Source organism: Drosophila tropicalis, unplaced genomic scaffold (genome assembly GCF_018151085.1).
Source record: "Drosophila tropicalis isolate 14030-0801.00 unplaced genomic scaffold, ASM1815108v1 contig_878, whole genome shotgun sequence".
Lineage (NCBI taxonomy): Eukaryota > Metazoa > Arthropoda > Insecta > Diptera > Drosophilidae > Drosophila > Drosophila tropicalis.
Genome location: NW_027173374.1, coordinates 7,114,093 through 7,140,230, shown reverse-complemented (window position 1 = coordinate 7,140,230; position 26,138 = coordinate 7,114,093). Strand labels below are relative to the sequence as shown.

Sequence of the window (26,138 nt, the reverse complement as noted above, 5' to 3'; positions counted from 1 at the left end):
TACTCAATTATAACAGGGAAACGGTATTATTATTTTGTATTGTGTTGTGCAAAAAGGGGAAAGAGACTTAACAGTAATGACGTTAGACTCAATACAGTTTAGTACTGAAAATCTCAATCTCCCTTGAAGACTTGGAATATTATTTAGAATACAAAATATGTATGAAAATATAATATAAAAACAAGTGAGTAACAATATATAAAAGTATCAAAATACGAATCAAAATTCGATTTGGAATGCCTTGAAACGATTGACAACTTCCTGCATCGAAGGTCTTTCTTGTGGATCGAGGGCAGTGCAATTCAGACCAGCCTCTATGGCACGCAGACAATCCTCTACTTCCTTGCCCTGCGGTTTCACTAAATGCTTATCAAGCAGTTGTAGACACTGCAGTTGAGATTCCATCCAAATTTGTTTCACATAATTCAGTAAATCTGGATGCTCACGATCTGTTACCAAATGTCCAGTGAACACCTCAAGTAGGACAATGCCAAAACTATAGATATCAACACCAGTTGAAAGTTGCTTGGAGCTAAGAAATTCCGGTGGCAAATACACACGGGTGCCAAACAATTGCTTCACTTGCATTACGGCATTAATGCTCTTTGGTCCTTCACGGGCCAGGCCAAAATCTCCAATTTTTGGCTGAAGGCACTGATCTAACAGAATATTTGCTGGTTTAATATCGCCATGTATAAGAGGAGTGCTCCGTGCCGTATGCAGAAAATAGATGCCTCTGGGAATAAATAAATACAAATGGTAAAAACAATTAGTAATATTCTTAATCGATGATCTCTGGGAGAACCACATTTGTGTACAAAATTATAATGCCCTATGTGGTTGAGTGCACCAAAAATTAATCAACTCATTTGCATAAAATAATAAGCTTTAACTCTTGATGATTCAAATGCAGTTAAGTGAATCATTAGGCGTCGTGCCTTATCCGAATTTGAGTTTAATTCTTACTTGGCTGTGCCGAGACATATGCTGAGTCGCTGTTGCCATGACATGGGTGTCATCGATTGTCTATATCTAGGTGCTTTTAGCCTATACTCCAAGGAGCCACCCTTCATCAGCTGGTACACCAGGCATGGATGTTCGCCATTAATGCTATAGCCATACAGAGCTAAAACATTGTCATGCCGAATAGTATTCAAATACTTGAGCTCATTGTAACTCTGCTGCAACTCTATTTTATTCTTATCAATATTGGGATGGCGATAGTTCATTCTTTTTATGGCCACATCTAGTTGCTTCCATTCGCCCTTGTAGACCTCTCCAAATCCACCATGACCGAGACGATTCTCTGTTGCCCAGTCGCCGGTGGCTGTCACGAGCTCCATATAGTCGATTTTCAACAAAGATTCGGCGGCCCGTTGCACGGTGCTCAGATGGATATTACTTAGAGATTCTAAACTAACACTCGGATCTGTGGTAGTATTTGTGGTATTATTATTGGAATTACTAACACCCGATGATGAGGGGTAGGGTGGACCATTCACAATTTTAGAGCTTGAGCTTGCTGGAGCACGTAACTCGCTAATTGTGGGCATGCTACGGGGAATGTATTTATGCAAATTCTCGCTAACATAATCCTTGATTAAACGCATGGCATTGTGTAGTTTCATTCTGTAAAATTGTAAAGACATTAGTATTAGTAAAACATTTTTCAGTAGCACATACTTCTTGAAAAGGGCAAACAAACTCTGCACTGTGTGATTATATTGCCCACCCCAAATAATGAGAAACTCATTGGTTGGTGATTTTCCGCGTCTTTGTTGCTGTCGAATCTGCTCTATTTGTGCCGGATAAAGCTTCACAAAATTTGCCATCTGTTCCCAGACGTCCAAAGTATCCAGATGATGGCATAGCTCCACGGCTACTGCAACCGGTAACAAGCGAATAGGGAGTGTCTCATCTACCCCATTTTGATTAGATCTTGCGTGGGACGAAGACTGAGATGGAATGGTTGGAGTTGTAGTAGGTGATTGCGATTGCGCCTCGGCTGTTGCTGCAATGCTCATTTTCTTGAAATTTAATTACTGTTGCTGCTGATTCATAGAACTCGAGTCCATTACACACGACGCACGACTAAAGACAACTAATTGTAGTAATTTGAAGGCGCTATCAGTTTATCTGGAAGCTTTGTGGGATTAAGTTTGAAATAACTTTTTATCTTTTGTAAATAGTACTTACTTGCTTAACTTGTCCTATTACTTTCTCTTGAGTGAAATTCCACTTCTCATTGTAAATTGAACCAGCTGATTTAGTGGTTAAACTTGATAGTGCAACAGGGCTGCATAAATGAATTTCAGGTTCGCTGACCCAGGTGCTAGATATGGTAACGCTGTTGTATTGCCAAATGTGTGGCAACACTACATTTGATTGTCACGGACTCCAAGTGACCATTTTTTTTTATAATTTGTCGAAATTTATTGTTAATACGTATTTAAATACACAATAACACTTTACACACCAACAATACAGTCAGACAAGGATTCAAACTGGCGGAGAAAAAAGTGCAAATGGCTTTATGCCAAACGTCAGTGGTAAGACGAAAATGCTTGGGGAAAAATGCCTCAAAAATACAATTCAACAAACTGCAACAACAACATCGCGTTTTGCGTAGTTCAATAGCCTAAAAGGGAAAAGAGAAAAGTATTAAACATGTTGTGGGCATATGTTAGGCAAGGAGTAATTGTACCTGCGGCTTTTCCACAAAAAAGTGAAAGTTTCCTCCGAGCATGAGCAGCATAAGTTGCCGCAACACGGCGACATCATGTCTGTTGCATGTGTGTGTGTATGAGCGGCATATCACATTCCGTCTCTCTCCCTCTCTCTCTGTGTCTGAGTGTTTGGTGCATTTATTGGTATTGCTGGCTTTCTGTGTCACCTGCATTCTTTTGATCATCTCCCACCCCCCTGGAAGATATAATGGTCCGTATGGTTATTAGTTTATCAACTAAAAGAATGTTTGATGTATTTTACAACCTCATGGACATTCATACCTTATCTGCAGCTGCTGATAATAAAAAACACTTAGCCAAGAACTTTGGCAAAATATTGAAACTAATCCAAGCATTGTCACAGCATCATTTAGAAAACCTAAGTCTTTTTAATCAGCAAAGAAAACTGATTAACAGTAAAGACCCACATTGAAATAATCTGATTACGTTTGCCGAAATAAGTTTTCACTGTATACTTACATATGGAAAAAATGTCTTTCGTGCAGATGATTACTTGTTGTTAGTTTGGTTGTTCACTTGCTGCTCCAATTATTTTTGTATATTTTGTTGGATTCATTTAACACTTTTTTCTGTATTATTGCAGTTGAAGGTCTACCATGCCGTGATGGAAGATGTCATCTCGAATGTGCGTGATGCATTCCTGGATGAGGGCGTCGATGAGCAAGTGCTGCAGGAAATGAAACAGATTTGGCGTAATAAACTAATGGCAAGTAAGGCTGTTGAGTTAAATCACGAGCAAAGCGACAGCGGACCCCATCCACCGCCAATAGTGGCTAATAATCCAAAGGTAAGCAAAAGGGTCAAGTCGGCATCACCAATCTTTATAGCATTCGTATGTGTGTTCATTCCATATTCTTTATGTAACTAATTGTATAATAAATGTTGCTTTATTTTTCGAATGCCTACAATACAACCCCAACAACTACAATTATTGCGCCGCTTCTCTTCTTACCTGCATTCCATTAAACCACCAACCAACCATTTTTCATCTCTACACATCTCATCGCATAAAAATTTCAACTCTAGAGCAACAAGGTAATTGATATAATAGCTGCTTATCATCATTTCCTATAATAGTTATAATATTGGATTTATGTGTGTTTTTATAGGCCGCCAATGCAAAGGCCAAAAAAGCTGCAGCAGCTGCAGCCACATCCCAACAAAATAGCGCTAGCGGCACTAGCATCGGCGGTGGTATATCCACAATTAATCATACAGATAACAAATTGGTACCCAAATCACCAGCCCCTTCAACCATGGGCAATGGGCCGAAAAATGGTTTAGTTGCCATTAAACAGGAAGTAACTTCACAGAATCCACCACCATTACATCCAACTGCGGGTGCACTACTACAACAAAAGCAACAGCAGCAGCAGCAACAACAACAACAGCAGCAGGCAGCTAGCTCTGGGGGGCAGGCGCCAATACCGATAGTGGCCTCGCTGGATCCCAATCGGATCATGCCCGTAAATGTAAGAAAAAACTGACTTCATGATATCCCTGAAGATTATATATAATTCTGTCCACAGATTACGTTACCTTCGCCCCCTGGATCCGCCAGTACAGAATCCCGTGTGCTAACCATACAAGTGCCAGCATCTGCATTGCAGGAAAATCAATTGACCCAAATACTGACAGCACATCTAATTTCATCCATTATGACATTGCCCACCACCCTGGCATCGTCTGTGCTTCAGCAACATGTAAATGCCGCCCTCAGTAATGCCAATCATCAGAGTAAGCCTATTCCGATTTCATTAAAGACCGATCGATCTAATTTAGTATTCAAATCATTAGAGAGTCTGGCTGCCGCTAAACAGTTGGATGGCGCCTTGGATTCATCGGACGAGGATGAAAGCGAGGAGAGCGATGACAACATCGATAACGATGATGACGATGATCTGGATAAAGATGATGATGAGGATGTCGAGCATGAAGATGCTGCCGAAGAGGAGCCATTAAATAGCGAAGACGATGTTACCGATGAGGATTCAGCTGAGATGTTTGAAACAGAAAATGTGATTGTTTGTCAGTACGATAAGGTAAATGAAAAAGAAAACCTACTCTCGAGTTGTCAATAATTAAAATCTGGTTTTATACCCGCAGATCACACGCTCACGCAACAAATGGAAATTTTATCTCAAAGACGGCATTATGAACATGCGTGGCAAGGATTATGTATTCCAAAAATCAAACGGCGATGCTGAATGGTAAAGAATATTTGCCCGTGCCGTTTGACAAGATATACATAAAAAGACATTTAAACAACGGAGCCTCATCTAAAAAAAGTATCCCTATCTACTAATAAAATATGGAGCGCGACCAAAATAAAGCAGATCATAGAATCCTGGCAATGTATCTTATTTTCAGTTTACGACTGATACTAAAAATTAGCTCAAAATCACAAACACACACAGACACAGAAATATAAAATTTGCGTTTCATTTTAATCGATATCTCTATTATGTGTATATTGTATTTATATATAAAAATAGTGCCGCATATTTTTGTCAATAAATTGAACTATTTGTCAAAGTTATTACAAAAGTCTTGGCTGTTCTCATTTAACCTGATGTTTTGTTTTACAAGTTGCAATATCTTTTAGAGTTGTATAAACAAAAGGAAGTGTTGCTCAACTCAGATGTCTGTGCTGTTTTTTCGGTTTCCAAGCACAACTCATAAAAAACTTTATTCAATTAATGTCAGAATATTATTTCTCTGATTTATATTTATTTAATATTATTATGTATATATATTTACCAACTCTTGTAGTAGTTAAGGAGTACAGCATTTTACAAATAAACACTTACAACAATAGCATGGCTTATTGTTTTCGTTTATACTCTGCATTAGTATATAGTATGTTTTTTTCTTGTTTACGTTTCATTTGTTTTATGTATTAGTTATTTACTTCAATGTACATGCACTTAAAAACGAAGAGGCTCTCGGGTGGGGGCGGCCTGGGAAACCCTTCTCCACCGCCGTACGTGATTATTTTTTTTCTTTACAATCTAAGAGTAATGACTAAAAATGTGTGTGTTATAATCCGTTTTAGGGGGGAAGTGGCTCTAAATCTAATGCAAATGTGTGTGTATATTGGATAATAAAGTAATTGATTGGATAGTTTGATTTATTTAAAGAGTTTAGTTGCAAGTCGAGATTGGGGCACAAATATATATAGGTATATCTGTTTGTAGGTGTTGGTATTAATGCTACAATTTATACAAAAACAAAAATAATGAAAATGAAACCAGGAAGAAAAAATAACCAAGTTTACACAATTAGATTTAAAACAACATTTTTTACTTAATATGTAGCAGAACTTGGCAATCCACGATAATTCTGTTGATCAACTCTTGAAATGTTTTAACGTTTAGCTCTATTTGGTTGTGCCCGCAAACAAATTCGTGCTAAGCACCGAGATGAAAGATATACATATACATATTATTTATATTGTTTAAGTGCGTGTGTGTCTGCTTTTCACATACACTTGGATATACATATACATATATATAAATCTATATATATATATATATAATTATCATCTGCCTAACTAAACATTAAGTCGTTAATAGAGCTATGTTGATTTCTTTGACCATTTTCACGCGATGCAACATCCGTTGCAAAGCATCTTGGCCAAGAGCTTGTGTGGAGTACCAAACGGGTGAATCGGGTACACAAGAGCGTTCCGGTTGCAGATAGAATACATCATTACGTGTCTTTACGCTCTCAGGACTGTAAGTTCAAAGCACATTATTAAATATCTGTGAGAAGTGTTTAAAGACATTCAGTAATCTTACCATTTGGAGAGATAAAATTCATAGAGTCGCACTGGACACCTCAATGGATTATCCTCATTTTCCTGCTGTTCATACACCTTTTTCTTGCGCGGATTAGCATCTGTTAAAAGTGGTAAATTGATATTGGAATAAGTTTTTGTAAATGAATTCCGCCCACAATATAGACTTACCCAGACCCGCCTGTGGTGGATAGAATCGTAACAGTACGTTGCGTGTGCCTGGTACCTTTGAGTTTTGTGATGAGCGTTTCCAATGCTTCATTATGTGCGAGAAACTCAACTGCATATGTTCTTCAACGGTCTGCATTAGATTTGTTTATATTTAATTAAAGTAAAAGCTAGATAAGAATGTTACTTACGGTTAGATTAAAGTGTTTCGTGTTGAAAAACATCAGGGTACTGAGCAGAACATGTGGCGAATGGGCTCCAAGTTGTTTACATTCCCACAAATGCTCCTCCTCCACACGGGTAACAATATATTCTGATTAAATTAAAGATCAATTAGTCGCGAAGAAGATGATAAAAAAGATTTGACTGCTTACGTGAATCATTGTACAGAACCGAGAACTTGCGAGCCACCTCATCGAGACATTCCGTAAACCGTTCATAGTACGGATCATAGAAGATATTATCAATGCGCCCATTGACATAAAGATATTGCTGGATACCTGCAATTATTGTTTCAATGAGAATTAAATTTTGAAATTGAACTATTGTTACGCCGTAACTTACCCAACACCAAATAGTATATGGTATCCGGTGCGTATTCTGTGCCATTTGGCTTGCGTACTTCCTTGACAAATAGACAGAGCGAATAATTCAATTCGTCTGCCGTCATCTGTAATAGCTCTGTCTTAAAAGGACGTCGACGCATTGAGCTCTTCTCGATATCAGTGTTCTTTGTCATGACCCATTGCTTCCAGGCGTTCACACCAAACGTATACTTGAGGAACATCTGGGCATCGGGCTTCTCCTGCGGCTGTTGGGCCTGCTGTGATTGTTGCTGCAGGGCGGAGTGATCCAAATCGCCAGGGCGTTGTCTCTTTACTGGCGAACGATTGTTACGGACGGGTGACTCAAGGATGGCGCCACGTTTACGACCACGTGGTGAACTGTGAGAACGAATAAAAGTTATAGAATGGTGTTGTGGATAATATTTTCGGAGACTTACCGCTGTGAGGCATCCAACATGTGATGCTGTTGATCTAAATGATGCACACTCATTTGTGACATGGAATCATGACCCATAGGCGATTGATTACTAATCGTATTTGTTGTCATGGTGGATTCCAGGTCCACTGTTGACGTCTGATGATGATTATCATAGTCCCCTGTTGCCATTTTTAGAGCTATTTGAAGCATATCGTCACCATAGGGATTATGGCCCGACGCACTAACATCTACCACTTGCTGGTGCTGCTGCTGCTGGTTGACTGCATCGAGGCTATTTTGATACTGCAGCGTCACTAGACCCGGATCCGGTTTGATCTCATTGTCCGAATCCGAATCTGAGTCATGTTTCTCTTCGGCCACCATTTCGGCCATCATTAGCAGTTCCGCCTCTAGCGGATCCTCGGGCATTTTATCCTGAATCTTTTTAATCTCTTTCAGTATGCCCTGAGATGTGTTACGTGTGGTGGGTATAAATATCGGCACTGGTATGGGCAACGGAATGGGTACGGGTACAGGGAACGGTGCTGAATACATGTACATTGGCTGCGGAACAAAAATCGGTACTGGCACTGGGATCAACACTTTATTGGAGTAATCCTTATCCGTTTGTGTAACACAATCCCTCATTGAAGGTTGACACTGTTCGCCCTGATTAACTGTCATGGGTTTACAACTAATATTGACATTGCGCACGGCCTTTGGATAAGGCGGTACAGTGATGATTTTCGTTTCCGTAACGGTATTCGTCCCGAAATCATTACCCGTTAGTGTGTTTCTACGTCCACTCGGCTGACCTGCGACTGGTAGAGTTGGCGGCGATGGCGAACGTGCCACATTGTAGTCGACATGTTTGCGCGGTCTTCCACGACCCAACGCAGTCGTTGTTGATGGGGTTACCGACATGACTAGCGGTGGCGGTGAATCCAATTTACCACGTCCACGTTTACGTCGCACCGTCAAGTTGCCAATGCGAGCTTCGGTCTCACCGCTAGCTAGGGATTGTACTGTCGATATAACCGGAACCACTGTGCCTCCAGCAGTTGATTTCTTGTTGCTGCCACCAACAGAATTGTTTTTGCCACCCTGTGTCAACAATTGAAGAGCAGATGATAATTATTATTATTTTTCAATTGCACTTCGCACAAAAATCAATAGTAGCAATCGAATCTCTAGCTTTTTGCCATACATTTTAAGTCTACTAGGTAGGAAACAAATGGGGAACTCACCGTCTGCAATTTAAGTTTGACCCGCTTGGGTAATCCAGTTGGAAATGGTGCCGTATTTTTGTTACCTCCACGCGTTGATGTCGAAGATTGTGATTTACTGCTAGTGCTTGGCAAATCACTGTCCAGGGTGAGTGGGGCTCGGGCGAATTGATTTTGGAACTGCATCACACACTGATATGTACAGAAATTACGCATCGATGCATCCGACATGGTTAGATGGTATTGCGGGGTGCTAAAGTTGCTGCAATTGTCGCATTTGGTTACGGTCCGGGCAGATATATTACAACTAACGCCATGCATGGTCAGACAGTTGATGGAACAGGTGAGTGTCTCTTGATCGCCCTGCTGCTGATAGATCATATCAAAATTATATTTCTTCACCTTGCACCACTGGCAGGACACAATATGTCGGTTCACAATTATGTATACATTGATGCAGATACGCGAACAGAACATTTTTGGTGCCTGCTGCTGATCATAGTAGATAGTGTAGGCATCGGCGCTCTTGCGTTCAAAATACTTGGAGCACATGGCACATGGATCGGCATTTACATTGCTCACAAACTTAAAGGCCGAGAAGCAGGGATTCGAACAGAAATAATGCTCCTTGTCCTCCAAAAGCATTTCCACACGCACTGGCTTCTCGTTATTGCACACGCCACACATGTCGGTGCGCAATTTCTTCTTGGGATTACACATGCTATCGTATCGTCGCAAACAGGCTTGTGAGCAAAAGTCTTTGAATTGATCCTTGTCACCCACTGGAGCCAGGAAACCCTCTTGTCCACTGCTAATGTCCTTCTGACAGCACGAACATGTCTTCAGGCCCTTCTTGAAGGTGTTGAGACAGGCGGCGCAACAGAATTGCCTCACATCGAAACCGAAGCGTACACAATACTTGCCAAGAGCTGTTGAGCTCACCTCTTGTTTGCAGGTCTCGCAGCTGGCTCCGATTGTGCGCTGATAACTGCCCAGGCATACCTCATTGCAGAAATCCATGGTCTCCCACACAAGTTGCTTATCGTTCATTGTTATTTCCGCATTGCAGTCAGAGCAACGCCGCCGAAAACTTTCCATGCGATCCAAACGTGCTGCCTCCGCCTCGGTATTGGTACGGGCCACCACACTGCCGCTGCTTTCGGCCCTTTTACTGGGCGAACGTATTGTCGTGGCTCCAATGTTTCGTACGCGAATGGAATGCCGTTTTAACTTGAATTTGTCCGGTTCTTCGGCATTTAACAGATTGAAACAATCATCATCGCAGATATAGAACGATTCTTGTTCCTGTCGCAGAAAATATTTGCATTTCTTTTGCTCTTTACATTGCAAACATGTCTTGTTTACGGGTCCACTACTGCTGTCTGTCTCCTCTCTAACAGTTGCAGTGTCTTCGCCTTCGCCTTCACCTTCAGCACTCGTTGCCTGCGGATTGTCTTGGTCATCGTCTTCCACATCTAAAGATCTGGATGCGTCTTGTGGCAACTCTTCAACCAAAAATTTCTTACGTCTCACAAAGTATTTGCCAGGATGTTCAGCAATTAAAGCATCGCAGCAGGCTTGATCACATAAATATTCGTAAGAGCTAGTTAATGCAGTATCCTCTGTTCCACCGGCACCATCTTCGGTTTCTGTCGCAGCTGTTGTCTCTGATCTCTGTTTGCAACGGAAACCACAATTTTTCTCAGTGCCACATTGTCGACACTTTTCCGTTCTGCCCACAATCCAGCTAATTATCGTTTTGCTAGAACTAGCTCCTGCTTCGCCTGCTCCAGCAGTTGTAGTTGAGTCATCTGCTGTTGCGTCATCAGCATCTGCATCTCCATCAGCTTCGGCAGCATCACCAGATCTATCAGGATCCACATTCTCGTTAGTTGCTGCATAAAATTTAAAAAGCGAGCATAAATATAATTGAACACCTTATTCAAATATCAGAATAGAAACTGTGCAACGTAACAAATTGAAACATTAATACTCTGTTAATTAAATAATTAAGAAAAAGTATGGCTCATTTAATAAGATTTGTTGAAACAAAATAAAACAAATGTGTAAAATTATAAAGGCCATTGTATATGCTATTCTTCATAAAGAATAATATTGTATAGTAACGCGAAGGTTTCAATAGAAATAAATTTAAAATCAAGATATATATATTTATTCTGCTGCACAGTGTATAAAATTGGTTGGATTTCTTTGATGAGCTCAATGCGCTCACCTGCAGCAGCATTTTCTGATGTTGCTATCGCCGTTTTAGCTCCAGCTTCTGTATCTTGAGCTAGAGCGTCTACTGACCAAAAAATTGAAAGGATTGATTGGTTGGCAGATAGAGAGTTATTTAAAGAGAGGTAAATATATTAGTAATCTATTTACCATCTGGTGTTGAAGCTTTCTCTGCCTGGTCAGGATCGGTGGCTGTTGCATCTGCGGCGTCTGCATCTTTTTCAGCAGAAGAATCGGTAGCGCTGGCAGCATCTGCTTGATTTGCAGGTGATGCTACTTTGGAGGCGGCTTCTGCTTGTTCCGCTGCTTCCTCTTCAACGGCAGCTTTTTCAGCATTTTCACGGGCTAATTCTTTTTCGGCTTCGGTTACTTCTGTTTCGGGATCATCGGGTATAAGACAAACATCTGACTCTTCTGGTTCCAAGACATTCTCAACGGTGTCTGCAAAAAGAAGAATAATATAAACTTAATTCTGTCTAGTTGAAATTGAAAGATTCATTTAACTGACCATCACCATGCTCTGGTTCTGCATCAACCTCGCCTTCTACATTGTCATCTGCTGCAGCATCCTCGTCTTCTCTATCCTCTAGGCTGGTATCAACTTCATCCCGGCCCTCGGCATCGAGTGCTGGGGCATCAGCATCAACATCAGCCTCATGGTGAGAATCTCCTCCCAAGGAATGCATATCTTCATCGACAGATGTAGTTGCTACCGCTGCATTGTCAGCTGTTTCCGCAACTGCTTCGTCGTCCACTTCCATTGCTTCATTGGAGGCAGGCGGGGCATCAACTGCATCCTCGCATTCCACTGGTTCTTGCTCCTGCTCAAGAGTATCCGTTTCAGCGGTCTCTTCTAGGTTACTTGTTTTTGTATAGTTGACATTCTCTTCCTCCTCCTCCTCATCCTGGGGAGCCACAGCATCCTCCTCAGGTACTTCTTCTTGGGAAGCAGATGCCGAGACATCTTGCTGCTCTGTGCTAGCCTCGACTTCTGTGCTTTCCCTTGGTTCCTGTTCTTCCACCTTGTCTGTCACATCAGCAATTTGTTCCGGATCTGTGTCTGTCTTCTCTGCATCAGGTTTGTCGGCCTTTCCCTGTGACTGACTCTCTTCCATATCCAAGGAACCTTCAGAGATTTGTTCAAAATCTTCATCAACTGCTTCGCCGGCCACCTTTGACATAGGCTCAATTTTACCACCCGCATCTTCAGCTGGTGGAGAAGCCGGGGTGTCCCCCCTCAGCCACAATTGCCGCTTGTTGTTCGCCAGAATTTTCTGTTTCCTCATCAAATTTTGGCGTCTCTGTTTCAGGTCTAGCATTGGAGTCGGCGCCAAAAGAATCTAAGCTGGAAATTTCCTCCATGTTGGATTTATGAGTTTTCGCTTAAATTTTTGGTAGGCTTTGTGCGTTTGTTTGCGTTTTGTTTGTTCTTCCTCCTAGACATGAACTGTGTGTGTAAAAAAAGGGGGGTTACATTAGCAAAAAAAAAAAAAATCATAACAAAGGTCTATCGGGGCTGTTTATGTTTTTAATCCCGCCGCAGTCGAGCCGCGAGGAAGTTCGAAAGCGCCACTGTCGAGCCGCGAGCAAGTTCGAAAGCATTGCCAGGGCCTCACACCATTGCCGCCTAAAATGTGTACACACACACTCACTAACACATTCACACGAGCACACACACAAACCCACACGCACACACTTGGCCACACTATACCTGCACCATGGTACAGTGAACGAAAAAACAAAACATGCGCCAACAAATGAAAATCTATGCAACAACTTTATGCACACCAACACTTAATTATATTCATTTGCATTATCACGTACTTTTTAGTTGCAACACAGTGGCGAGCAGCCCTTCGTTTGCTGATTTTCGAGAATCGAAATATGGACCGACCACAACTGGCCACAAGGAGAGTAAAGCGCACTGAATGAACAATAACAAATTAACTGCCTCACATTGCTGCAGTATTAACTTAAACTACGTTAAACACTTGTACTTGTTATTTCTAACTTTGCCCGCAATTATTATTATTCTGCACTTTTGCAAAATGCAATTTTTGTCTGATATCTTGGGGCCACTGTACTACACGGCTTTTTATTATAATGAAAATGGCGCAGACAGTGATGCTGATTTAGCTACTTTGTGGCTATGGCTAAAAACAAGCTAGTTTTTGCTCATATCCAACTCCCACTATTTTTATCCGACGCCCACTATTAATTATCCGGTTTCACAGTACAACTTTTTAAATCAAGTTGGCAGTCATTGTACCAGGGATGAATTTCTAAGGCGCCAGTGAGCATTGCAATAAACAGCGGTAAATTCGTTATTTAACCATTTACAATTTCACATTTTATAAATATGATTAGTATTTTGTTATAACTCCTTCAGCATCAAGGAGGACATTGGGAAAGTAATTAATAATCTTTGTGAAATGCGGAAACTTCTGATAATTACTAAACTTAATATCGTTGACTTCCTGATACTGCTGCAGCAGTTGGACAAGATCGTTGGGAGTTAATAATTCGGTAACCAACCAGATTTGAATCACGTAGTTCAGGGCGTAAATTTGTATGTTCATGAGAGTTGGCTCGTGGATTAATTGTTCAGCATTTTCAAGGATTTTCTAAAAATAATAATATTAACTTGTGCTAAAGTACTGAAAAGACGCCATATTTTTTTTTACCGCCATGCAAGCATACTCCAGCTCCGCAATGTTGTGACGAAAGGCTAGATCAAAAGCTGGAAAGATGCCTTCCAGTGGCCATTCCTTATCCTTTAGCAGATCAGAAAACTTGACCATTAATTCGGGCATGTTATAAGCACACGATAAAATGAATATATCGCCTATTAATTGCAACTGGACATTTGGCGAGGACACCTCAAATGTATATATGAACTCAAGAAAGACCTCTACGCTCTCAGGGGAGACTCCATTAATCTGAAGTACCCCATTCCATTGTTTGTTCTGATATATGTCCTGCTCCAGTTTATCCGAGGCAGTTGCCAAAAAGATGCGATGACATGAAAATTTTCGGTAACATACGTTCCCGCTCTGAATGTCGGCATCCGCGCAAGTGCTTTCGACATGAACCTCACAATCGGCGGATATTCCATTGCGAAAGTATTCAAGGCGACGATTTTTGCTAGAATATTCCACCACAGCATTTGTATTCTCTACCAGTTCGGCCTCGTACTGGTCTTCATTACCCAAAGGGGGCAACACATTTCTAGGCTCATTATCATCTGCTTGGGGTCTCCTAAGGTCCGTTGTGACATCATCCAGCGGGTCTGACATTTCCACCAGAGTCCCTTAAAATTTTGTAATTTAGTAAATCAAAATTCTACACGTCAAATAAAACAAAAAATTTAAAATGAATTGCAAACTATGTGCAATGTCGCCCCGATCTGCCTAGAGATGGCAATAAATTAGCCCAACCGGATTATGAGCTTCATGTCTGATCTGTAAATATGGTGTGAACATTTGCCACCAGTGCTTCAGGGAACACGCCGGCGACATTGGCTTCAAGAAGGTATGCAGATGAAAATCGTTAAATAAACACTACTAATCTATGTATCTAGGAAGACGACTCCCTATCTTCTAATGTGGAAAGCGGTTGGCCAATAAAAACAAAAACAATGCCAAAATATGCCAAATTCCTCCAACAAATCTGTTGCATGCGGCAGAAATTAAGAAGTATACTCAATTTCGTTTTATATTTAAAAAAAAAAAAAAAAACAACTAACCCGACTATCTCTTTTTCTTTTTTTTTTTTTTTTGAAAGGAGGTGAGTCCTTGCTGATAGACAAGCCGGAAGCGTAACAATTTGTAGGCCATTTCCTTATTTCTTCTGGATTGGTTTGCTGTTGGCTGTTTAGTTAGGTTAGTCTCGACAACTACTACTAGCCCAGAGACTGTTTAAATTGCAAGCAAAACAAAAACATTGGAAACCAGTTTGTTTGGCTAAAGAGCAGGTCAGCCCACACAGCTTTAGCTGACTCTCTTACCTGGTAAGCCACGCTCACACCGCCGCCTCTTCAGCTTCAGCTGATGGTGGCGCCGAAAATTACAAAAATTTTGCACATTCGCCAATTGAGCTCGAGTTGGACGCGATCGCTTGAAGTCTAAACATCGTTGTGAGTGCAACGCGGCCAAATTGAGCACTTGACTCCATTTAAATATAAAAAAAAACCAAAACAAAATATGTGCGACAAAAGTGATACCTCAATCGGAATACAATAGATAAATGTTAAATATTATTCATCATCAAATCCAGCATCAAATCAAAAGGTCGTGACCTGGTTTTTATTTAGCCTAAGATGAAAGTGTATATGCTGCTTCTGTCATTACTGTGTAGCCTCTGTCTATGCATCGATTATGCAACACCAGCCAGGCCAACAGCAGCATCTAGGCGCAGTGGCAGCAACAACAATAACAACTCCATCAACATCACCACTAGCAACAATTCCAATTCCCGCGGCGTTGCACAATATAAACTGCCGCTTGGAGTTCCCACAAACGACGCTCTGCAATTGAAGTCAGGATTGGATGACAGGAGAACTGAGTCTCCAACCAAGCGCAGGCGTACACAGATTGTCATGAGACGTAGGCCTGTAATCAGTACGACAACAACAACATCATCGACAACGACTTCAACGACGACAACAACAACAAGTGAGTTGCATTTACCGGACTTTAGACATTGCTGCATATATGCAACACCTGTGCTCTTGGTAACTGAAACAAAGTCAAACAAACTTGTCCAAGATGCTGGCACTGACCTAGCTTTCGATTTTATTTTTTCTTAAAGATTGAGTTTGGCATAGCGCCTGCAACGTACCTAAAGAAGTTGTCTGAGTTGTCTAAAACGAAGGCAATTCGAAGCCTGAATACCCTTTAAATTGGGCGGCGGTTGGCTTTATATTGAGTTGTTCGAATTAGTTGGGAAAACGAAAATGATTTTGTAAGACATTTCTTTAGAAAATTTCCAATTCCAATTCAGTAAGCATAGAAAATGGTGACTTGAAATTAATGTAGAATATTCTTTAAGGTATAAATTACCGACATAACATTGGGGGCAATGGATTTAGTTCTTTTATACAAACTAAACAAATGATCGAGGCAATATACTTTACATAAAGGTGTAATATAGTGGCACAGGTTAATGACAAAGGTGTTAATAACTGGAGCAGCAGGGGCTTTCAAATTTGCAGCAGGAGACCTTGACAAGAAATACCTGTATGTGCGAATAACCAAAGGCCTTGAAGCTCATATTGAACTTTGTAATAATAAAAGATGACTTACTAAGTGATTTAGTTGTAGAATAATCTAAGGGGAAATACTTACTACTTACTTGGGCAAACCGATTGGCGGCGCCATGAACTTGACATAATATAATTAACTAACTTTATGGCTCGGAAAATTTGTTTTGTTTCTCTAGTGTGATGTCATTGAAATTTGAGAAGATCTGTCGTTGGTGTTTAAAGGGGGGGAGGGTACTTTAGACGATCGTAAAACTAATGGAAATGGTTGGCTATAGCAGGTCCGAGTCTAAACTAAACTATTGCAATGGGCCGCATAATTGCATGATGGGAATGGGAATGAGATCAATTACAATAGAGTCGAGTGTTTTGTAAATGGAAAGCATTGTGGAGCATTGGCAAACAGTAACAAAAGTGGTTACAATGGCTCTTTATTGCCGGCGATACGGGGGGGTGGAGAACTGCGCCTCTCTTGTGCTTTGCTTGTAATGTTTTTTTTGCTATTTAGAGCAGAAATGACTAATGACCATAAAACACATGTGTGTGTGTGTGCAGCTAACCACCTGAAACCCATCTACTTTTGCACCTTTCTCGAAAACCAGCACCTCGGCCCAGTTTAGCCAACGGATTTAACTTCTTTAATCCCAATTTTTGGAGCTTTGGCCAACAGAGTTTGGTTGCGGTTCAACCGCCAACAAAGACGTCACATCCACCCAAGAAGTTTACATCTAAAGATGCTATTCCTAGCTATCGAAAGCAAGCCAAGATTACACAAAAATCCAGATCAACTACAACGTCCACAACATCAACGACGACGACGACATCTAAGCCTTCTACGACAACTTCAAGATCGGCCACAGATGGACCATTTCGCATAGCCCTGCCAACATTAAATTTTCCCACTGCTGCGGCTAGGGATAAGGAAAAGGACAAACGGGCCACCGCAGAGTTGCGTTTACGTTTCAATTGTCCACGCGAGAATGAGGTACGCTTTCAATTGTTCCCCAAAATCTGTAAGACCGATAAGGACTGCGCTGTGTGGCAGCGGGATGAAATATGCTGTGATATCTTTGGATCAAGCAGCTGTGTATCTGGTGTGGCCAAACCCCTGGAAGAGGCGTCTCATGCACGTGCGTTAAGGATAAAAGTGATCCTGTTAATGAATTCATGTAATAAATTCTCCCCCCTTTTTAGCCATACTTGGTCTGATACCACGCAAGTGTCCTAGCCGTCCATTGGCCGAACTTTGGTGGGATGTTCAGGAATGCACAACGGATATGGATTGTTGGCCACGGGTTTGTTGCCCAGATGGAAGACGTCGTTATTGTCGTACCTCACAACCAGAGCTGGAGACGGTGCCAGTTCCAGTGAAGCGTTCGTTTGACTATTGTATGATTATTAACTTGATTTTTGCTGAACAATGTTCTCTAAAGCTTCTCTTCTTGGTTTTAGTGAGCGAATATTTGGAATGCACTGCACCACCTCCGCCTATATTTGATCTACATCCGAAAGCCTGTACATCCACGTTGGACTGTTTTCCCAATGTCTGCTGTCAGGAGGCCGGTCTGAGGCACTGTCGTCCGCCCAAGAAGTCAGTGCTCACACTGATGGCTAATTTTCTAAATGTTGACTTTGTAAAACGTCTCACTCAGAACATTGTTATCAAGTAGGTCCCAATAATTCCCGCTATTTATGTAGTACCCCAAATACATACATAGCTTATGTATGTCTGTGTGTAGAATTCTTTACAAATTGCCGTCGTGATATCTCCCGTATTTGTTTGGCTACGTTGATAACCCACAAAAAGAAAAAAAGCCTACACTTACTTACATACATATTGCGCAGTCAATTTACCTGCTCAACTGTCGCCCATTTTTTACAAATACATATGTATACATAGTATAGATACCTAGACTTACATATATTATTTTCTATATATATGTATGTATATATAAACTTCTAGTAGGCTTAAGTAATAAAACAAAAAACGATTTATCAACTTAGAGGTCTCACTGTATTGCGTTTCAGCTTGTTCGTTGTTTTTATTTTCGTTTTTCATTTTTCAAAAGGTTGCTAATTCTCGGATTACCCCTTGACCCACCCAAAGTTGTTGGAAGATTGGCAAAGTATCTAGTTTCTGGCTCTTGACTCACATTCTCGCACTTTGGTGTGCAAAATTTGTTTTACTTTGCAGTTTGAACTGAGTTTTCTTTTTTATTAGACTTGCCCTATTAGACTAAATGATGGAGATTTTGTTGAATCATTCTCAATTTTCATAGGAAACATGAAACCAATTGATTTAGGATCCTTAGTATCCTCCTTCGATCAAGAGTGTTGCCTGAATTCAATTATTGGACACCCAACTTCACTGACCCACAAACAAAGAGAAATAAAAAACCATTCTCACAGGGCACTTAGCTGGTGAATTGGTTATGTTGATTATTCAATTGAGACAACTAAATCTAACCTAGAAATCGAGCAACGAACTTTTCAATTACATCTTGAATTTTAGTTTAAATTGAACATAAGATTTAATTGAACATATTGTATATGAAATTGAACATTATACAAAAACCAAAACAGTCAAAAAATAATACACAAGAGTACTGCGAGATGTTGAGTTATTCATTTCGTCCTTGAATCACTTGGATGAGCAGCCGCACTTGGATTTGTTCTCGCCACCGCATTTGCAGTCAGAGCCACAGTTGCAGGATCCTTTGTTGGTTTGGGAGGAGCATTTGCAACCTAGAAGGACCAATGGAAATAAGGATAAGGATTAGCAATGGAGGGGAAACCTCATTTTATTTATTTAAACTTACCACTTCCGCATGGGCAAGGCATTTTGATGAGAGAGATTTAAAGAAACACTGAGAGACTTGAAGAAATTGGAACTTTGTCTTTGCTGCAAGACCACAACTGATGCTTTTCAACAAGATGCGCCACGATTATATACAGTTTAGAAACCGGCTTTCCACACGGCAACCGGCGTTTCCAATCCCCAATTTGCACACGAACATCAATTATTTCTTTTTGGGGACCGTGTGCAAAACAAGGCCAGTGTGGGTGATGGGTTGTGAACTTGGGTAGAAGCTTTTACCGTTACACTGCGCAAGCGTTTGAAAAGAAATGCCATCGTTGTTCGCCTACTGTGCGCTCTGGGGTAGTATTGTTTAATTTTCCTTTTCATACGATTTTCCGTGTGTTTTTTTTCTTTTTGATGGGCAGCTGGTGGGCGGGACTCTTATCGTGCGAGTCCGTACCGAGTACGTGGGAGAGTCAGTGTTTTTCCGATTTCAGAGTGCGGCCTGCACAGCAGCAACCACAACTACATAATCATCGGTGAACGGTTAACAAAGTTTTATGTGCAACGAATTAAAGTGCAACGAAATGCAAGTAAATATTGCGACGCATTTACCGTTCAAGAAGACCCTTAGCCTTAGAAATCGCTCCCGATTTTTGGGCCCAGAGTGGCAAAGAGAGATAGTTGTGTTTTTTTTGGTTGTATAGGTGAAACTGCAACACATACAAAATCGATAAATCCAAGCCAAAATAAAATAAGAGAGAGAGAAGAAAGAAAAAAAACAACAGCAAAGTGCGTGGATAGGTAAAGGTGTGTGTAGGTGCGGAGAAAGCGGACGACGAGGTGGACAGGGGGTAAAAGGAGGGAAAACAAAAAGTGTGAAACGACAAAACGTTACAAAAGTGTGTGTGTGTGAGTGTGTGTGTGGCAGGACATTCAAGCGGAAGTAAGCAGTTAAAAGTTTTTTGTTGTTTCTGGCGCTCAAACGGAACAAGGAAGTGAGCACCTACATAGTAAAGGTTGAGGCAGACCCACGCATGTTGTTGTTGCTGTTGCCTCTGCACTTTTTTTCTTGCCCACTTCAAAGGTTCTCCATTTATAGATGCCAAAAAATAAACTAAGATCAGACAAAAAGAACAAAAAACAGAAAACAAACAAATCTGAATAAAAAATCAATATCCTTTCCTTAGACCTGACGGCACACAGTCTAAAATTAGACCCATAACTCGTGCGGAACCCCTAAAAAAAGCCGTTCCCTGGCTGCGTGCGTGGGCATTATGACCAAACCGATTTGCTCTTAATCATTTCAGATAAACCAAAGTATGGCGCTCAAGTAAAGCACTTCACTCCACTTCAGTGTGCACGTTCAATTCGAAAGGCCGAATTCAAAGGCGGCTCCGTTGAGTGTCAAAGCAGAAGAAGACGAAGACGACAACGAATTTTGTCTCCAAGCACAACATACTCGGTCCGGAACAAAAATGACGGAGCAAAAGAATCAGGTGACGCGTGCTGCACCGGAACAGAGCAACGATTATCGTGTTGTGGTATTTGGTGCCGGCGGCGTAGGCAAAAGTTCGTTGGTGTTACGCTTCATAAAGGGCACATTTCGTGAGAGTTATATACCAACAATCGAGGATACCTATCGCCAGGTGCAGTGGCATAAGATTTGTTTTTTAAAATTAATTGTCCAAATATTATTGCTTTAAATTTGCCCCTAAATAGGTCATCAGTTGCAATAAGAACATCTGCACATTACAAATCACAGACACAACCGGCTCCCATCAATTCCCGGCCATGCAGCGTCTCTCCATATCGAAGGGACATGCATTCATATTGGTCTACTCAGTGTGCTCTAAGCAAAGTTTAGAGGAACTGCGTCCCATTTGGGCATTGATCAAGGAGCTAAAGGTGAGTAGTGCCAAGATGCAATTTCATTGTTCTCCATGAAGGATCTGATTTTCTTTTGGAACTGTAGGGTGCCGATATACCCAATATACCCGTTATGCTGGTGGGCAACAAGTGTGACGAGACCGCCGAATTGCGTGAAGTTTCACAAATTGAGGGTCAGGCCCAGGCCACCACATGGAGTATATCCTTTATGGAGACATCAGCAAAAACCAATCATAATGTAACAGAACTCTTTCAAGAGCTTCTCAATATGGAAAAAACACGAACTGTCTCCCTGCAATTGGATACGAAAAAGCAAAAGAAACAGAAAAAGGAAAAGAAATCAAAGGATACGAATGGCTCCATACCAGAGAATGGTGAGGCGGGAGTCAGCGGTGGTGGTGGTGCCAAAGAGAAGTGTCGCGTTATGTAAGCATCGTATTACAATAGAAATGGAAATTGAAATGGTGACAGACAAATACTCGCTTTGGGATAGTAGAGCTGGGTTAAGCAGCATACCCAGATATCACCCATTCACACCCACACCATAACCGTAGTCATACATCTCCTTCTCCAACACATACAACAACAGAAACAGACACCCACACACACACACATTCATATAGAGTTACATACTGATAGTATCAGAGGAGAGGAGAGCTGCCTGTTAGACGTATGTATAATATAATGCATAATGATTACAAGTAGATATAATTTTTGCATAGTTTTTCTATTCGGCAAAATCCAATAAATTTTTAATTTCAAATCCCAAAAATTATTAAAAATCAGCATCTGTCAAGTAACTGCATACATATCAAGAAAACAAAACAAAAACTTTCAAACAAACCTAACACTATGAGTGAGTAAAAGGTAGAGAAGGGGCGAGCGGATAGTATTGAAACATTGAGGAAAGTAGACGCAGACTAGACCCAAACAAACACCGATAAACAGCACAGACCATACATCATAATATTCTATATGTATACATAAAATAACTCTAATGACAAGCCAAAGTACCTATTAAAGCAAAAAAGGAGAAAGACAACTTAATCTACATACAATTAACATACATACATAATTCCCATAAACTAAAGACTTTATTTGAAAATCTAAAAATGGGGCGAACCTTGCGCCCATCTGACTATCACTTGCTGTATTAACTATTTACCACCAGATCTTAAAAAACTTAAAACAACAATATACTATATATATATATATACACACACACACACATACAAACATTTAATCTAGATCACCCGATAAGGTAATGTATAAAATACTCACAGGATACACAACAAAATCCATATAAATCAACAAATTTTTTTTTAATTGAGACCGCCAGCTAAATTGTTTCCATTATATTTTGCATTCGTTTTTTTGGTTTTTCTTTTTTAAATATTTAAGATCACATTTATGTATTATTATGTAGATTTTAATGACTAGGTAAAAAATTTACAATTATTTGCTGAAGTTATTAACATTTTCAATAAGAACAATAACGAAACAGAGAAATCACTTGAGAATAGTAAACTAGTTAAGTCAAAGATTAAGCACAATTTCCGTAAAATAAAAAAAAAAAAAAAAAAAAAAAAAAATCGTTACAATATACATCGAAGAGATCGATTTAAGAAATTATATCAGTTGCCTGTTTTTTAAAAACAAACAAACATCTACTTATGTAAATTATGAACTAAACAAACAATTCAACAAATTGTTGCGTTTTAAACATTCTCAAAATTTTGGTGTCAAAATTAAAAGACAAATTATTTAAAGAAAAGTTTCGAAACTGTTCTCAATTGAGAACAATTTCGTTTGTTTGCTGTTATTTGATATTAAGAGCAATGAGTTATTAATTATGTTTCTTGTTGTAAGTCATTTATTAGTTTTTTTTTTTTTTTTCGGCAGCGAAACAAAGATAATTACATTAATTAAGATCTTGCTCATTTGTTAAACACAGCGATAGCCAGATAAATAAACAGACAAAAAGTTCAAAAACAACAAAAAAAAAAAAAAAAAAGAAAAAAAAAAAAAAGAACGAAGAAACATACAAAACAAGAGATAAAAAATTATTACATAGTGCTAAAATATATAAACATACTATATATTGTTGAATTCGTGTAGTAAAACTTATTAAAGACGATTTTTGATAGCGGACCAATTTGCGTATAAGATTTGTGAAATGATTTCAATTGTTGGTTTAGTTTTTAGATAAATTTGTTCATTGTTTTGCTAGCCTGCCTGTGCTTTAGGTTTTGCTTAAATATTTTTGTCTAGTTTTAGGTGTGATCCTAGCCAGCAAGCATTCAAAAGTTCATACAAATGTGCCGTGCATTGGAAAATAGCGAATATATATATATTAATATATATATATATACTTATATACATATGAAAACTTACAATTAGTTGCATTTGCCTAATTATAATGAAAAAAATTAATTAAAATGAACATAATAAAAAGAAATGTAATTAAAATGATTTAAGATACAACGAATAAATATTAAATAATTTTATTATTTTTCTCTTATTATTATATTATACACACACAAAAAATATATTGTATACATTTTGAAATAGTATTTAAAATGAATATTTAATGATTGCTTACATTTAATTATTCTGCAACTCACGAAAAGGGCGCTCAATGAGCGACAATGCTGTAAATAATAAAGTTCAACAGAATACATAATGGTATAAAATATATATATACAAATTTTTGAAAAAAGGCCGACAAAGCATAATAACAACAATATATCATATAATTGTAACAGAGGCCTAAGAATCTTATTGTTGGAGATTTAACTTATATAATAATTATCGTGCAACAAGAGCATAAATTACACGCAAAATAATTTAAATAAAGAAACTTTAACTATGATAAAAAAAAAAAAACAAAGGAAACTTAACTATTCTATAATAGCCGATAAAGCGTTTAAAAATTCACCACGATCACTACTTAAATAAAAAATTATAGGAAGCCCTAAAGATTATCAATATTATGAACATCATTATCATCATGATGATCATTATCAGGATCATCGATAAGCGTAAAACCAGCATCCTGTGCTGGATTTTGTGTAGATGTGTCGCTGCCATTGCTACTATTCAGCTTTTCGTTGCTTGCTTTCGCTTTATTTTCTATGGCGAGTGGTGGTGGGGGACCATCTAATATATCTTGCACTCCTGACACGGCTGGTAGTTGACTCGATTGCTGAGTACTTGTAACAGTTATTGCATTAAGTAACATTTTAAGATTCTCGCCCGACAAACGATCGCCCAACGCTTCGTTGTTTTGGGACACAGCTTGATGAGGAGCTGGAGGTGGTGCGCTGTGGCGCATCTTTATCCAAACCTTTGGACTAATGATATACTTAAAAGTTAGTTTCACAATGTAGCCCACCAAAGCCGCCAAGGCGAGTGGGGCTATTAAATTAAAGGGGAATGGCATTTCAGCTAAAGTGGAATGATTCATTTGATTAAACATTATTCTGGCGAAAAAGGGGCAACAAAATTTTCACTTACACGATAATTTTGACATGGTTTGTGTAACCTTCTCCAACAACATTTCCAATTGCTTGAGAAACAAATCATTTATGTACATAATTAAAACATGATCTAATCTGCATTCACTCATATTCAGTTTCGCTGATTTTCTGCAAACATATGTAAATTAATATGTAAAAAAAGTTTTCTTCATTTAAAACTAAAATTTCTTACCTTAATCTGGCCTTTTGTTGGTCTACTTCGGATTCTTTAAAAAAATAATTCCAGGCAAGCGAGCCCCAAGACATCGGAGAGATATCAAACTTCTGAGTGTTGTCTATTATATCAATCATGGCATCGACTTCTAGTTTCTAATTTAAAAAAAACATTGTTTTAATTAAGCCGTTTTTCATTTAAATACTCAATCGATAGCATACCTTGTTACATTCTAAATAAGTAATAAAGTAGCCATAGAAAAATATTCCACATAGAATTAGAGTAAGGGCCCCCACACCGTAACGTTTGTTTATCAACCAGCCGATAGCACCTATCATTATGAATTTCAAAAAAAGTCGAACCTATGATGGGTAATTTTTAATATTGTTAAAATCATGGTAATCTGGTAAAGGTCTACAACTCACCTCGGACTGTTTAGTTAATTGTATAAAATCGGTGAAAATATCAGGAAGCCAAGAGAAGTACGTATAAGAGCAACCATTCCCACCTGGAAATAATGGTGCCGCTTCCGCATTCTCCAATATCCTCATTAAAATTATATCAAGATCTCGTGCATCTTCCACTGCCTCCAGTTGCTCCAGCTGGGCCGGAAGTAAGCTAAACAAAAGCGAGCGTTTGTAAACCGTTGACGTAGCATCGTACTAGATCCAAAATAAGTAAGCAATAGTTAAGTAAACACGAACATGACGTCATTCTCTTGCCAAATTCGGGCACATATGTACATGTTTTTTACACACCTGTAGACGCTGCCGTTGAAATAGTAATTTGACAAATTTTTTAAAATACGTCAAGGCCACTGCATCCTCTATGGCAGCTATTGACTCTGGAGTTTCCTGGCATTGACATGTATCTGCATTCGAATCCGTAAGGGCCCAGTCTGACCAAGCAACATGGGGATCACTCCATGTTTCTATGTCTTTTTCTCCACTTTGGCACCAGACAGTTGGAGTTAATAATAACAGAAAGTTTAACAAGAACATCGCCCGCATTTTGCTAATGCTTATTGAAATCCGCGAATTGCACAAAATATAAACAAAACGTTCTATTTATAATAGATAAATTATACAGCTGATGAAATTGAGCGGGATAGAACAAGCAGCAAGTGCTGTGAAATTTCCGAATATCGGAGGAAGATTTCGACTTTATATCGGTTATCGGAGAAAAATCGATTTATAGTCGGTTATCGGAGCGAAATGTCAATTTATTATCGCTTGTCTGAGCAAACATCGATTTGTAATCGGTTATCGAAGCGAAATGTCAATTTATTATCGGCCATCGGAGCAAACGCCGACTTATTATCGATAGATCAGCA

The 26,138-nt window shown here is 39.5% G+C and overlaps 8 protein-coding genes across 10 annotated transcripts; 3 read left to right on the top strand and 5 right to left on the bottom strand.

Moving 5' to 3' along the window:
* Positions 1-2,354, bottom strand: pll (serine/threonine-protein kinase pelle). 2 transcript variants are annotated; one of them, XM_068301205.1, is made up of 4 exons: positions 2,197-2,354; positions 1,684-2,143; positions 967-1,629; positions 1-736 (listed from the first exon to the last, which is right to left on the bottom strand). In XM_068301205.1, exons 2-4 carry the CDS (start codon positions 2,022-2,024, stop codon positions 220-222), a joined length of 1,521 nt encoding a protein of 506 aa, XP_068157306.1. In that variant the 5' UTR covers positions 2,025-2,143; positions 2,197-2,354; the 3' UTR covers positions 1-219. The 2 variants fall into 2 exon arrangements, with proteins under 2 accessions (XP_068157306.1, XP_068157307.1); XM_068301206.1 differs by having other exon boundaries at positions 1,684-2,136; positions 2,197-2,295.
* A 19-nt stretch (positions 2,355-2,373) lies between these two features.
* On the top strand, positions 2,374-5,294 carry TfIIA-L (transcription factor IIA L). Of its 2 annotated transcripts, XM_068301207.1 has the most exons (7): positions 2,374-2,549; positions 3,331-3,534; positions 3,774-3,782; positions 3,857-4,219; positions 4,277-4,484; positions 4,545-4,789; positions 4,854-5,294. In XM_068301207.1, the coding sequence occupies exons 1-7, from the start codon at positions 2,526-2,528 to the stop codon at positions 4,959-4,961; spliced, it is 1,161 nt and encodes a 386-aa protein (XP_068157308.1). In that variant the 5' UTR covers positions 2,374-2,525; the 3' UTR covers positions 4,962-5,294. The 2 variants fall into 2 exon arrangements, with proteins under 2 accessions (XP_068157308.1, XP_068157309.1); XM_068301208.1 differs by lacking the exon at positions 3,774-3,782.
* A 565-nt stretch (positions 5,295-5,859) lies between these two features.
* Positions 5,860-13,262, bottom strand: woc (without children). Its single transcript, XM_068301203.1, is given in 13 exon segments — positions 5,860-6,482; positions 6,548-6,647; positions 6,718-6,847; positions 6,906-7,027; positions 7,089-7,214; positions 7,279-7,658; positions 7,718-8,802; positions 8,946-10,819; positions 11,158-11,226; positions 11,313-11,603; positions 11,671-12,395; positions 12,397-12,609; positions 12,987-13,262. Coding segments are annotated over 12 exon segments (5,205 nt in total). The 5' UTR covers positions 12,525-12,609; positions 12,987-13,262; the 3' UTR covers positions 5,860-6,307.
* A 171-nt stretch (positions 13,263-13,433) lies between these two features.
* On the bottom strand, positions 13,434-14,521 carry LOC137584525 (uncharacterized). Its single transcript, XM_068299947.1, has 2 exons — positions 13,847-14,521; positions 13,434-13,786 (listed from the first exon to the last, which is right to left on the bottom strand). Exons 1-2 carry the CDS (start codon positions 14,456-14,458, stop codon positions 13,526-13,528), a joined length of 873 nt encoding a protein of 290 aa, XP_068156048.1. The 5' UTR covers positions 14,459-14,521; the 3' UTR covers positions 13,434-13,525.
* On the top strand, positions 13,486-18,329 carry LOC137584524 (uncharacterized). Its single transcript, XM_068299946.1, has 7 exons — positions 13,486-14,693; positions 14,743-14,857; positions 14,946-15,451; positions 15,519-15,835; positions 17,025-17,552; positions 17,617-17,811; positions 17,875-18,329. The coding sequence occupies exons 3-7, from the start codon at positions 15,408-15,410 to the stop codon at positions 18,090-18,092; spliced, it is 1,302 nt and encodes a 433-aa protein (XP_068156047.1). The 5' UTR covers positions 13,486-14,693; positions 14,743-14,857; positions 14,946-15,407; the 3' UTR covers positions 18,093-18,329.
* Positions 18,330-18,836: 507 nt separating this feature from the next.
* Positions 18,837-19,278, bottom strand: MtnA (Metallothionein A). Its single transcript, XM_068299514.1, has 2 exons — positions 19,242-19,278; positions 18,837-19,167 (listed from the first exon to the last, which is right to left on the bottom strand). Exons 1-2 carry the CDS (start codon positions 19,261-19,263, stop codon positions 19,064-19,066), a joined length of 126 nt encoding a protein of 41 aa, XP_068155615.1. The 5' UTR covers positions 19,264-19,278; the 3' UTR covers positions 18,837-19,063.
* Positions 19,279-19,624: 346 nt separating this feature from the next.
* On the top strand, positions 19,625-24,000 carry LOC137584223 (GTP-binding protein Di-Ras2). The gene is made up of 4 exons (XM_068299512.1): positions 19,625-19,815; positions 20,533-20,871; positions 20,945-21,130; positions 21,198-24,000. The coding sequence occupies exons 2-4, from the start codon at positions 20,701-20,703 to the stop codon at positions 21,540-21,542; spliced, it is 702 nt and encodes a 233-aa protein (XP_068155613.1). The 5' UTR covers positions 19,625-19,815; positions 20,533-20,700; the 3' UTR covers positions 21,543-24,000.
* On the bottom strand, positions 23,601-25,931 carry LOC137584222 (uncharacterized). Its single transcript, XM_068299511.1, has 6 exons — positions 25,564-25,931; positions 25,231-25,467; positions 25,027-25,167; positions 24,824-24,960; positions 24,629-24,759; positions 23,601-24,559 (listed from the first exon to the last, which is right to left on the bottom strand). The coding sequence occupies exons 1-6, from the start codon at positions 25,813-25,815 to the stop codon at positions 24,087-24,089; spliced, it is 1,371 nt and encodes a 456-aa protein (XP_068155612.1). The 5' UTR covers positions 25,816-25,931; the 3' UTR covers positions 23,601-24,086.
* Between the last annotated feature and the right edge of the window lie 207 nt (positions 25,932-26,138).